The sequence below is a fragment of the Rhinoraja longicauda genome, chromosome 19, assembly GCF_053455715.1.
Source record: "Rhinoraja longicauda isolate Sanriku21f chromosome 19, sRhiLon1.1, whole genome shotgun sequence".
Lineage (NCBI taxonomy): Eukaryota > Metazoa > Chordata > Chondrichthyes > Rajiformes > Arhynchobatidae > Rhinoraja > Rhinoraja longicauda.
In genome coordinates this window covers 26,571,386-26,584,346 of record NC_135971.1, presented here as the reverse complement: position 1 = coordinate 26,584,346, position 12,961 = coordinate 26,571,386, and the positions used below count along the sequence as shown (strand labels likewise).

At 50.1% G+C, this 12,961-nt stretch overlaps 1 protein-coding gene across 1 annotated transcript in view; it reads right to left on the bottom strand.

The window, feature by feature from the left end:
* The window catches only part of LOC144602553 (uncharacterized), a 24,813-nt gene extending 17,967 nt beyond the window's left edge, over positions 1–6,846 (bottom strand). The window contains exons 1-3 of the mRNA XM_078415683.1: positions 6,745–6,846; positions 3,990–4,301; positions 1,042–1,150 (exon numbers count right to left, since the gene is read on the bottom strand). Coding sequence (XP_078271809.1) covers positions 1,042–1,150; positions 3,990–4,301; positions 6,745–6,791 — 468 coding nt within the window. The 5' untranslated portion in view covers positions 6,792–6,846. The remainder of the gene's footprint in view (positions 1–1,041; positions 1,151–3,989; positions 4,302–6,744) is intronic.
* Between the last annotated feature and the right edge of the window lie 6,115 nt (positions 6,847–12,961).

Genomic DNA, 12,961 nt, shown 5'->3' with positions numbered 1-12,961 from the left:
CTCACACTCTAAAGATGTACAGGTTTATAGGCTAATTGGCTTGGTAAAATTGAAAGTTGTCCCTGATGTGGGTAGGATAGCGTTAATGTGCAGGGATTGCTGGTCAGCCTGGACTCGGTGGGCTGAAGGGCCTGTTTCCACGCTGTATGTTTAAACTAAACAGCAGATTCTAGTTTACGCCAATTCTAGACACAAAAAGCTGGAGCAACTCAGCGGTTCAGACAACATTTCTGGAGAAAAGAAAAAGGTGACATTTCAGGTCGAGACCCTTCTTCAGACCAGCCGGGAAGGATCCGAAACATCACCTATTCCTTTTCTCCAGAGATGATGCTTGACCCGCTGAGTTACTCCAGCTTGTTGAGTCCATCTTTGTTGCTAAGTTATCTTGAGCCAATTCTGCACAAATCCCATTTTATTGCAGGCTACAGCTTTAAGTCCCAACGATATGTGTTGGTGCCACAGGTAACATTCTCTCACGGGCAAAACCACGGGCAGAGAGACAGAGTTATGATAAACTCTTTATAAATAATTACGTGGACATATTCTGGACGGCACGGTGGCGCAGCGGTAGAGTTGCTGCCTTACAGCGCTTGCAGCGCTGGAGACCCAGGTTCGATCCCGACTATGAGTGCTGTCTGTATGGAGTTTTTACGTTCTCCCCGTGACCTGCGTGGGTTTTCTCCAAGATCTTCAGTTTCCTCCCACACTTTAAAAATGTAGAGGTATGGAGGTTCATTGGCTTGGTGCATGTGTAAATTGTCCCAAGTGTGTGTAGGATAGTGTTAATGTGGGGGATCGCCGGTTGGCGCTGACTCAGTGGGCCGAAGGGCTTGTTTCTGTGCTGTATTGCTGAACTAAGATATTCAACAGCCCAGGATCCAAGGCTGGAACCGAGCGTGTACAGGACTAGTCTAATGCTCTCTGAAAACGTGGAGAGGTGGGACAACACACACACACACCCCCCCACACACTGACCCGACAATCTGAAGCAGTGGCAGATCCAACTACTCTACCTGGCTGGTGTGTGTGTTCTGCTTTTACCTGCGGCACTGTGTGGTTATGCGATTCATTCATCTCTTTCACCACAAACTTGTTTCCATCCGCAGAAAGACGGACTTTAATGACACAGGGACACTTCATCTTGTTGGTTCTGAAAAAGACAGTGGGAGGCAGTGTGTAAGCCAACTGGGTCAATCGATAAGGCTACAAAATGCTGGAGTAACTCAGCGGGTCGTGCATCATCTCTGGAGAAAAGGAATAGGTGACGCTTTGGACTGAGACCCTTCAGTTTTGTTTAGTTCAGTTTATTGTCACGTGTTCCGAGGTACAGTGAAAAGCTTTGTTGCATGCTAACCAGACAGTGGGAAGGCAATTGAGCCATTTACAGTGTATAGATAATAATAATAATAATAACATTTAGTGCAAGGTAAAGTCCAAACAAAGATAGTCCGAGGGTCACTAATGAGGAAGATCGCAGTTCAGGACTGCTCTCTCGTTATGGTAGGATGATTCAGACCAGCAATGTATGGCGATCTTTTACAATCATCACAGAATCCAACAGAAATATTCCATTGACATTGGCCATGAAGCAGTGTGAGTGGGAAGACAAGATGGTGTGATGAATGACTGCCCTTTGACTGATAATAAACTCTTTCACAAACTGGGGGGACTTGAAGCAACAGCTGTAACAAAATGTGATTCATGCAGGATTGGTGTAAGATAACATAGTGCATAACAAAGGAAATGGACTCAAAATGCTGGAGTAACTCAGCGGGTCAGGCAGCATCTCTGGAGAAAAGGAGTAGGTGACAATAGGTGCAGGAGGAGGCCATTCGGCCCCTCGAGCCAGCACCGCCATTCAATGTGATCATGGCTGATCATTCTCAATCAGTACCCCGTTCCTGCTTTCTCCCCATACCCCCTGACTCCGCTATCCTTAAGAGCTCTATCTAGCTCTCTCTTGAATGTATTCAGAGAATTGGCCTCCACTGCCCTCTGAGGCAGAGAATTCCACAGATTCACAACTCTCTGACTGAAAAAGTGTTTCCTCATCTCTGTTCTAAATGGCCTACCCCTTATTCTTCTGGTTGGGACCCTTTATCAGACTGAGAGTCAGAGGAGAGGGAACTAGGGGGATGAAGGGTTACAAAGAACAAATGAATGAAAGAACAAATCAAAGCCAGCAACAATGATAAAGGAAAGGTGGAGCCCACAATGGTCTATTGTTGGCTGTGGAGAAGGTGATAACAAGTTGATACAAACAGTGAAACTAAGCAAGACGACAGTGAAATTGATAGAACGCCGAGAGTGGGAGAAACTTCTAGTTTACCTCCCCCCTGACTCTCAGCCTTAAGACGGGTGTCAAACCGAAACGTCACCTATTATATTTCTCCAGAGATGCTGCCCTCCCCGCTGAGTCACTTCACCATTTTGTGTCTATCTCCAGTGTAAACCAGCATCTGTAGTTCCGTCCTACACACAGTACATAACAAGCTGGGTGCTTGATGGTCATTGAAGGCGGAAGACCCTGTGTGATCTAATAGGATAATATCACACTCCCCCACTGGGATATCAATCCAGTCTCTGAACCATAAAACACAAACTATCAAATTGTCAATTGTTCCAAGTGTGCAGGCAGTGGATGGCAAAGTGGGATAACATGGATAATACCGTGTCCCTTGTGTTAACACAGCAAATTGTATGTGACAAGTGGAATAGATAGGGTGAATGCACAAATCTTTTATCCAGGATAGGGGAATCAAGATCCAGATGACAGTTTAACATGAGAGGGGAAAGATTTAAAAAGAACACGAGGGGTAACCTTTTCTGCACAGTGTGGTGGTAAATGGAACTAGCTTCGGGAGGAGGTAGTTGAGGCAGGTACTCTAGCATTTAAAAGACATTTGGAAAGGCACATGGATAGGGAAGGTTCTGAGGGCAGGTGGGACTGGTGTACATGGGCCATCTCGATGAGCATGGGCAAGTTGGACCGAAGGGCCTATTTCTGTGTGGAATGACTCAACCACTCTATACAATCCCAGCGAGTAGGAATGGGAAAATGTGTGGTGGGGGAGAGAGGAGAGAGGTAAAAAGGTAGAGAGGAGAGAGGTGGAGAGATGGAGAGGGAGAGGTAGAAAGGGAGAGAGATGGAGAGAGGGAGAGAGAGAGAGAGAGAGAGAGAGAGAGAGAGAGAGAGAGAGAAAGAGAGAGAGAGAGAGAGGCGTGGAGACACACACACACACAATCAAAGATGAAAACAAAGAGTGCAAAAGAGAGAAAAAAATGAAGAGAGGGGAGAGAGAGACAGAGAAAAAAAGAGAAAGAGACAGACAGGGGCAGCAGAGGAACTGCTGCCTCACAGCGCCGGAGACTCAGGTTCGATCCTGACTACGGGTGCTGTCTGTATGGAGAATGTACGTCTTCCCTGTGACCACGTGGGTTTTTCCCAAGTGGTTTCCTTCCACATTCTAAAGACGTGCAGGTTTGTGGGTTAATTTGCTTTTGTAAATTGCCCCTCGTGTGTAGAGAGTGGATGAGAAAGTGGGATAACATAGAACTAGTGTGAATGGATGATTGGTGGGCGGTGTGGACTCGATGGGCCGAAAGGCCTGTTTCCATGATGTAACTCCAAACAAAACTAACTACCCGGCTAAACATATTATTAAATTTAAAAGGATAAAAACATCTTTAAATAAGAAGGTAGGAAACAGGAGCAGGTGTCGACCATGTTCCATGTTCTCCCACTTTGTCATCCACTCCCAACACACTCGGGATGATTTACAGAGGGCCAATTAACCAAGAAACCCGCACGTTTTGGATACGGGAGGAAACTGAAGCCCACAGAAGAAACACAGCTGGTCACAGAGAGGACGTGCAAACTCCACACACGGAGAGCACCCGTGGTCAGGATGGAACCGGGATCCCCGGCGTTGTGAGGCAGTGGCTCTACCAACTGGGCCGCTGTGTCACCCCTGCAAGTATTTCCTCACCTCTGGATTGTCCGTTTGCCGGATCCTTTGGTCTTGAATAACTTGCCGCCGTGAATGCACGCGTAGTCGATCTCGGCAAAGTTCAGCGCGTCGTTCATCGGGCGCTTGGGTGCCCGACGCCGCTGCGCCTTGATGGTCCGTGAGTGCCTGGTCCACATCTGCACGGAGCTGTCCCTCTGGTAGCGCCGGTACTCCCGGTGCAGCTCGTTGTAGCTCGAGAACTCGGCGCCCACTCGGAAACCCACCACCTGGGACATGGCTGCACGTGCGTCAGATGGAGTTGGCAGACTGATCCCACCTGGAGAGCGGGCACTGAGAATAGACCACAGGCAGCAGCTGCAGGTCAGCCAATGTAGAACGCATCACAACAGCTCATATATAGAGTTCAAGAACAGCAGGGTGGTCCAACTGTAGAGTCACCGCCTCACAGCGCCAGAGACCCAGGATCCATCCTTTGCTCGGATGCTGTCTTTACAGTTTACTTTAGACTTCAGAGAAGAAACAGGCCCTTCAGCCCACTGAGTCCGCGCCAACCAGCGATCACCCCGTATACTAGCACTATACTACATGATAGGACAATTTACAATTTTACAGAAGCTAATTAACTTCCACGTCTTTGAAGTGTGGGAGAAACACAAGATCTCAGCAATGCAATTCTCAGCATTGGGAGGAAAATCACGGGATTGTGGATCGGGGTTGGGGGCAATCCTTGATTCAGGTAGGCTGCAAGTTCCTGGGATTGGGATAATCGCCCGTGTGTGGGTGGGGGGTAATTCTCTGGGTTTGAGTAGGGGCATCTTGCAATGCTCAGCATTGGGATTGGGATAGCATTGGGATAAATCAATCCCTGATTTACATAGGATGCTCATTACTGGGAATGAGATCAAAATTGCCCATGTGTGGGTGGGGGATAATTCCCTGCGTTTAGGGGAGGTGCATCTTGCGATATTCCACATTGAGAGTGGGAACAATCCCTAATTTAGAAAGGATGGATATTTCTGGCATTGCAATAATAATAGCCCGTGTGCAGGTGGGATAATTCCCTGGGTTGGGGGGAGGGGCATCCTGCAATGCTCAGCATTGGGAGGGATATCTGCGGGATGGAAGATCATAATAAATCCCTGATTTCAGCAGATGAAAATTCCTGGGATTGGGGTAATAATCGCCCTTGTGCAGGTATGATGGTAATACGCGAGTTCGGTATCTCAACTGCGCATGCCCAGGTCATAGGTCACTCGCGCTAAACATTCTTGCCGGCTGAGCTGCTGCGCGTATACAGACCTGCTTTTCATCCGTATTTTCCAGTTTTGCTTCTTCGAGGTAACAAAATGCTGCTTTCAAAACTATTAACTAGGCGTATTTACGGTTAATTTGTACAAAACTACGTTGATTTTGTTAGTTTTATTGCTTTGTGCTTCGGTGAGTGAGCAAAGCCATGCCAATTTTTGTTTGCTTGGACCGGTATGTAATGGGCATGCTTACAGGACTCTATTTGACTTAACATATGATTGACTTTATTATATATTTTGTTTTATATGTTACTGGGCAAAGCCATGCACAATTGTGCAACTTTGGGCTGTGGGAGTACCACGTATCACCTGAATAAGTGGATGTAGAATGTGTGTGACAGCCACAACTGTCAATTTGCAAAGGGAAACTGTTTCTGCCCTTCAAACTCTAGGAAAAAAAACTACAGTTGCTAGTTTAAATCGAAGGTAGACACAAAATGCTGGAGTAACTCAGCGGGTCAAGTAGCACTTCAGGAGAGAAGGAATGTGTGAAGTTTCGGGTAAAGACCCTTTTTCAGAAGTCTGAAGCGAGATACCTAACTCGCTTATTTTCCAGACTTCTGAAGAAGGGTCTCGACCCTTCTTTTACAATGCAAAAGAAAATTGTCACTATCTCGCTCACTCACCGAAGCATAAAGCAATAAAACCAACAAAATCATAATAATAATAATAATAATAATGCATTACATTTATATAGCACTTTTCTAAACACTCAAAGACGCTTTACAGGGTTTACTAAAACATAGAGAAGAAAATAAATAGATAAATAAGTAAACGAACAGAAAAGGAAAAAGAAGGTGAGGTGACGGTCAGTGATTGAAGGCAGTGCTGAACAGGTGAGACTTCAGTGATGTTTTGAATGTGGTGAGTGAGGAGGAGTCTCTGATGGTTTGGGGTAGCGAGTTCCAGAGTGTGGGAGCAGCGATGGAGAAAGCCCTGTCCCCCCAAGATCTGAGTTTGGTCCGGATGGGGGGGGACAGGAGGTTAGCAGCAGCAGAGCGGAGGGTACGGGTTGGAGTGTGTCTGTGGAGGAGGTCAGTCAGGTAGGATGGGGCCAGGTTATGGAGGGCTTTGTAGGTCATAAGGATTTTGTACTGGATTCTCTGGGGGATGGGGTGCCAGTGGAGCTTGTAAAGGACGGGGGTGATATGGTCACGGATCGATGAGTGGGTGAGTAGACGGGCAGCGGAGTTCTGGATGTATTGGAGTTTATTGATGATTTTTGAGGGTGAACCATAGAGGAGGCTGTTGCAGTAGTCCAGACGGGAGGTGATGAAGGCGTGGATGAGGGTTTCTGCAGGTGTGGAGGAGAGGGATGGACGGAGACGGGTGATGTTTTTGAGGTGGAAGAAGGCTGTCTTGGTGATGTGTTTGATGTGTTTGTCGAAGGATGTGTTCATCGTAGTTTTGTACAAATTAACCATATATACACCTAGTTAATAGTTTTGAAAGCAGTATTTTCTTACCTCGAAGAAGTAAATCTGGAAATTACGGATGAAACGCAGGTGCGCATACATGCACCAGCGCAGCCAGTTTAGCACGAGCGACCTATGACCTGGGCATGTGCAGTTACGATACCGAACTCACTTATTCTCCAGGTTTGCACTGGGAGCATCCTGCTAGGGCCCGCATTCGGAGGGAAATCCCCGGGATGGGAGGTCTGGGGGGGGGGGGGGGGAGGGGCAATCCCTGATTTAGATAGGATGGAAATAAGTGGCATTGTAATAAAAACCACCCATGTGCGGTTGGTGGGATAATTCCCTGGGTTTGGGGAAGGGGGCATCTTGCAATGTTCAACATCAGGATAGGGGGTCGGGATCAATCCCTGATTTAGATAGGATACAAATTCATGGGATTGGGATGTAAATGCCAGTGTATGTGTGGGGGATAATTCCCTGGGTTTGGGGTCGGGGCGTCGTGCAATGCTCAGTATTGGGATGGAAATCCGCGGGATAGTAGATTGGGATCAATCCCTGAATGAGGTTGATGCAAATCCCTGTGATTGGGATGAAACTGCCCGTGTGGGGGGGGGGGGGGGCGGGTTAATGAATGGGGGGGGGGGGGGGGGGGGGCGGCTGCAGCTCCAGCTCCAGCCCGGTGGTCGCGGTGGAGGATTGGGACGATCCCGGATCCCTGGGCCCAGGGATGGGGTTTCCCGCGTATTTGGCGGCGTCTGACGCGCAGCCGCGGCCCCGGCGCTTTGTGGCGGCTCCGCTCCGCTCCGGGCCCGGCCCGAGGTTGGCGCATGCGCTGCCGGCACACGGGCGCCGCTCTCAGAGCCCCCGGGTCACCTACCGGTCAACACTGAGCGGCCCCGCCCCCCCCGCTCTCTCTCTGGGTCACTCTCCGCCCCCACCCCTCGACATCAGAGTCCGGGCCGCCCGGTCTCCACTCTGCGGCCGCTCCACATGCGCACTGCCGCCGCCCGCACGTCCCCGGCCCGACCTGCACATGCGCACTGCCGCCGCCCGCGCGTCCCCAGCCGCCATGCACATGCGCACTGCCGCCGCCCGCACGTCCCCTGCCGCCCTGCACATGCGCACTGCCGCCGCCCGCATATTCCCGGCCGCCCTGCACATGCGCACTGCCGCGGCAACTGGTCGGCGCCGGGCACTTTCTCGCTCCCTTTGCATTGTGGGAGATCTAGCCGCCATTGCTGTCCTGTTGCCGCCCCGCCGTGACCGCTGAAACCCGACGCCGAATCACTCCCAAGATAGACACCAAACCCTGGAGGAACTCAGCGGGACCGGCAGCATCTCTGGATAGAAGGAATTGGGTGACGTTTCGGGTCGAGGCCCTTCTTCAAACCCCCTCTCGTTTTAGTGTTTTTAGTTTCGTTTAAAGATACAGCGCGGAAACAGGCCCTTCGGCCCACCGAATCCATGCAGACCACCGATCACCCGGACACCAGTTCTGTTCTGCACACTCGGGACGTGAGTCAAGAGTGCTTCATTCTCTAATGAACCAATTAGAACAATGGAATTCTTACTTGCAGCAGCACAGCAGAATATGTAAACATAGTACTCTGTAAACAATGTTATTAACAAAAGGAAAAGATTACGTTTTGGGTTGGGTCTGAGAAAGGGTCCTGAACGTCTATGGAATGTGAAAGGAAACAAGAGCACCTGGAGAAAACCCATGCGATCAAAGGGAGAACGAGCAAACTCCATACAGAGAGCACCCATATTCAGGATCGATTCCATGTTCCCGGCACTTTTAGGCAGCAACTTTACGGCCACTGTGCTGCCCCATAGTCTTGAACTGAATTAAACATAGCTGTAAAGGGGGACATGGCGTGACTTAGATATTTAAGACTGAAAATGAATAGTTTATTATTTTTAGTAACCAATGATACCAACATTTAATTTTTTGAAATCAAAATATAGTGGCACTGCTGGTAGAATTGCTGCCTCACACCCAGAGATCTATGTGCGATCCTGAAGAAGTGTCTTGACCCGAAACGTCACCCATTCCTTCTCACCTAGATGCTGCCTGACCTGCTGAGCTGCTCCAACATGTTGTGATACCTGTCCTTGTTGAATTTGCACATTCTGTGTTGAATTTGCACATGTCTGTGTTGAATTTGCACATCCTCCATGCAAGTGTGTGGGCTTCCTCCCACATCCCTTAGACAAATTGAGTTTGTAGGTTAATTTGTCTCTGTAAAATTGCCCCGAATGTGTAGGGAGCAGGTGAGGAAAGTGGGATAACAGAACTAATGTGAATGGGCGATCGATGGTCAGCGTGGACATGGTGGGCCGAAGGGCCTGTTTCCATGCTAAATCTCCAATGGAAATATGCCAGAGACCAAAGTATGAAGATGCACTGAAAACCTAGAGGCTGAAAGATTAGAGGAGGTAGCGTGAATGGTGAAATTCATATTTCTTTTTAATTTACTCTGTTGATCACAAGTTAGCTGCATAAATCGTAAACTGGTTCCTGATTTTATTTTTGATTCTGGCAGTGAATGCCACATACAAAATTATTAAAAACAGCATATATCCCCCCACCCTCATCACCCAGTTCCTTTTTACTCCTCCATCCACTCATCTCCCACCCTTCCCAATTCCAAGTCAACCATTTTTCTGCCCCCATCCTTGTTCATGCCAGCCCTGTTTCTACATTTTGTGCGCCATTCGCATCATTTTGTCTTCTGTATTTATAACCTCCAACTAACTCACCTGCCAATTAATCCCTCCTCACCTGGATAGACAAAAAATGCTGGAGTAACTCAGCGGGTCAGGCAGCATCGCTGGAGAACATGGATGGGTGACAGAACATGGATTGGACCGATCCAGGATGGGGAGGAATCTGCCTGCAGATGGGAAGTGACACAGCTGGCATCTTGGTGCCATCGCAACAACCTGTAACTCAATGCTCTTAAGACAGTGTAACTAATTGTAGACTTTTGAGGAGATCCCCCTCCCCTACACCCACTCACCATCAACAACACCACAATCACATCTGTGGTATTTATTCACAAAATGCTGGAGTTACTCAGCAGGTCAGGCAGCATCTCAGGAGAGAAGGAATGGGCGTCGTTTTGGGTCGAGACCCTTCTTCAGACGCTCCTGAGAGCGTCTCTCCTGAGATGCTGCCTGACCTGCTGAGTTACTCCAGCATTCTGTGAATAAATACCTTCGATTTATACCAGCATCAGCAGTTATTTTCTTATCACATCTGTGGAGTCATTTAAGTTCCTTGCAACCATCATCTCCAGGGACCTTAAATGGGGGGGGGGACCATCGACTCCACAGTCATAAAGGCCCAACAGAGGATGTACTTCCTGCGGCAACTGAGGAAACACAATCTGCCACAGGCAATGATGGTCCAATTCTACACTGCTATCATTGAGTCTGTCCTCACCTCCTCCATCATTGTCTGGTTTGGCTCAGCCACCAAGCACGACATCTGGAGGCTGCAAAGGATCGTTCCCTCAGCTGAGGTTGTTGGCTGCAACCTTGCCCCCATTGATGAACTGTGCAGTGCAAGGGCCAGGAAGCGAGCGGGTAAGATGATCTCTGACCCCACTCACCCTGGCCACAAAATCTTTGAAGCACTTCCCTCTGGAGGGCGACTCCAGACTGTCAAAGTAGCCACAGCCAGACGTTAAAACAGGTTTTATTGCACGAGTAGTTGTTCTACTCAATAACCAAAGTCTGTAGTCTCTTTTTTGCTTTCGTTTATTTTCACTTACATGTTTAGATCATAATATTGTATCCGTACTGTTTCGATGTGTTTATGCTTCATTCTTAATTGTTAAATGTATGTTTGCGTTGTCATTTGTGAGCGGAGCACCAAGGCACATTCCTTGGAAATGCACATACTTGGCAAATAAACTTATTCATTCATTCAGGACTTCGGACTGATCATCAGGGTCAGCCGATCACTTCCCAGCTCTTATCCCATCCCTTACCCTCAAATCTTTCTATCAGCTATCTCCCCTCTACGCCATCACTCTGAAGAAGGATCCTGACCTGAAACGTGGTTTGTCCTCTACTTAAACAAATGCTGCCTGATCCAATGTTCCTCCAGCAGTTGTTTTTAAAAAAATCTTTGCTTTGGACACTGATTAGGATCTTGACCCCACTCATCACCTATTCCTTTTCTCCAGAGATGCTGCCTGACCCATTGAGTTACTCCAGCTGTGTGTCTGTCTTCAGTTTCCAAAGCCCTGCCTTGAACATTTACATGATTCAGGATGGCCCATTTCCTTTCTTTATTTAAAAAATAAAATATATTCAGAAAGATATGAAAGGAAGAAATCCAAAATTGTACATGGGGTTTTATATTCACAATCTTTATCCATCTGTTCATGGTGTTTTCAAATCTATATTGGGAGTGCTATCGGCTTAATAGATTCTATTATGACAATGCACCAATGTCACTCATGTGGCCTCTGAAAAGTACCCTGATATGTTTGTGGGACTCTGCCCCGCATTTTCTAATATTGCCCATTCCCTCCAGAGATGCTGCCTGACCCACTGAGATACTCAAGCACTTTGTGTTTCACTCAGGGTTCCAGTTCTCTGTCTCTCCTTAGATACCAGCCCTTCCCTACAAAGCCTTTGCATTGACTGCATGAACCAGGCCACTTAAACAAACTGGAAGAACAGCAGCTCATATTCCCCTTGGGTAGCTTTCAAACCAACAGTATGAACATTGAATTGTCCATTTTCAGTCAATGTCCAACTAACCCCCCCTTCCACACACACTCTGTCTCTCCCATACCCTCTGTCTCTCCCATACCCTCTGTCTCTCCCATACCCCCTCCCATGTGCCCCAGTGGACTCCCATCTATTTTTCCACACCCCTCTCCCCACCTGCTACATTCCTCCCTCCAGCTTCAGGGTGATATCAGGGTCAGTACAGGAGACGTGGGCCAAGGTCCTGTGCTGGACTGTTCTCTGTTCGCCGGCCTGGTCTGAAGCAGGGTCTCAGCCCAACCCGTCACCCCTTCCTCCTCTCCAGAGGAGATGCTGCCTGTCCCGCTGAGTTACTCCAGCCTTTTGTGTCCATCTGCTGCTCCATCAATGTCTGGCACGTGATGTCCGGCCCCGCCCCGAATCATCAATGAATGGGCACCACGTGACGCCCCGCCCCGCCCCGAATCATCGATGAATGGGCACCACGTGACGCCCCTCCCGTCATGAATGGAGATCACGTGACTCTCCCGTCCCAACCAACGAGGGGGCGACTGGCACCTGCCGGCCCCGCCCATACAAATCAACCGACGTCACGTGACGTCCCTGCTCGTCACTAGACGGAGGGTCACGTGACGTCCCCGTCCCGTCACTGGTCGGAGGGTCACGTGACGTCCCTGCCCCGTCATCAGCGCTGCCGCCACGTGACGTGACGCGACGCGCCGCCATCTTGCCGCCGCGGGCACGAGGCCGGTGGAGGGGGAGCGGCGGCGGCCGGGAAGCTGCAGGTTTCAGCGCCGCTCCTGTCCGTCCGTCTGCGGGTCCGGGCCCGGCCGCGGGTCCAAGCGGCGACACCCAGCGGGTCCACAGCTCACAATGGCGGCGTAAAGCGTCGTCCCTGTCTGAGGCCCCGCCCCCCCCCGGGCGCTCCCTCCCTCCCTCTCCCTCCCCCCCCCCCGGGCGCTCCCTCCCCCTCCCCCCCCCCCCGGGCGCTCCCTCCCCCCCCCCCCCCCGGGCGCTCCCTCCCTCCCCCCCTCCCGGGCGCTCCCTCCTCCCCCCCGGGCGCTCCCTCCCTCCCCCCCCCTGGGCGCTCCCTCCCTCCCCCCCCCGGGCGCTCCCTCCCCCCCCCCCCCCCCCCGGGCGCTCCCTCCCCCCCCCCCCGGGCGCTTGTCCCTTGGGCCGTGTTATGTGAAACACTACTTGACGCGTTCAAACAGGTGGGAATCTGTAAATCGTCCCGCATTTTGCGTTGAGACCAAGAGGGGGGTCGAGGTGTCCCAGCGGTAGAGTTGCTGCCTGACAGCGCCAGTGTCCCGGGTTCGACCCTGACTACAGGTGCAGGCTGTACGGCGTTTGTACCTTCTCCCCACAGCTTCAGACAGTGGGTTTTCTCCGGTTTCCACCCCCACTCCGAAGACGTCAGGTGGAGAATTCTTTAGTGTGTGGAAAAGGTGGTGGTAATAGTGAGGCGAGACTTCCACTGCTGTATCACTATCGCTGAATTACAATATGCACTCATTCCAGATTCTTTCATCCTCCC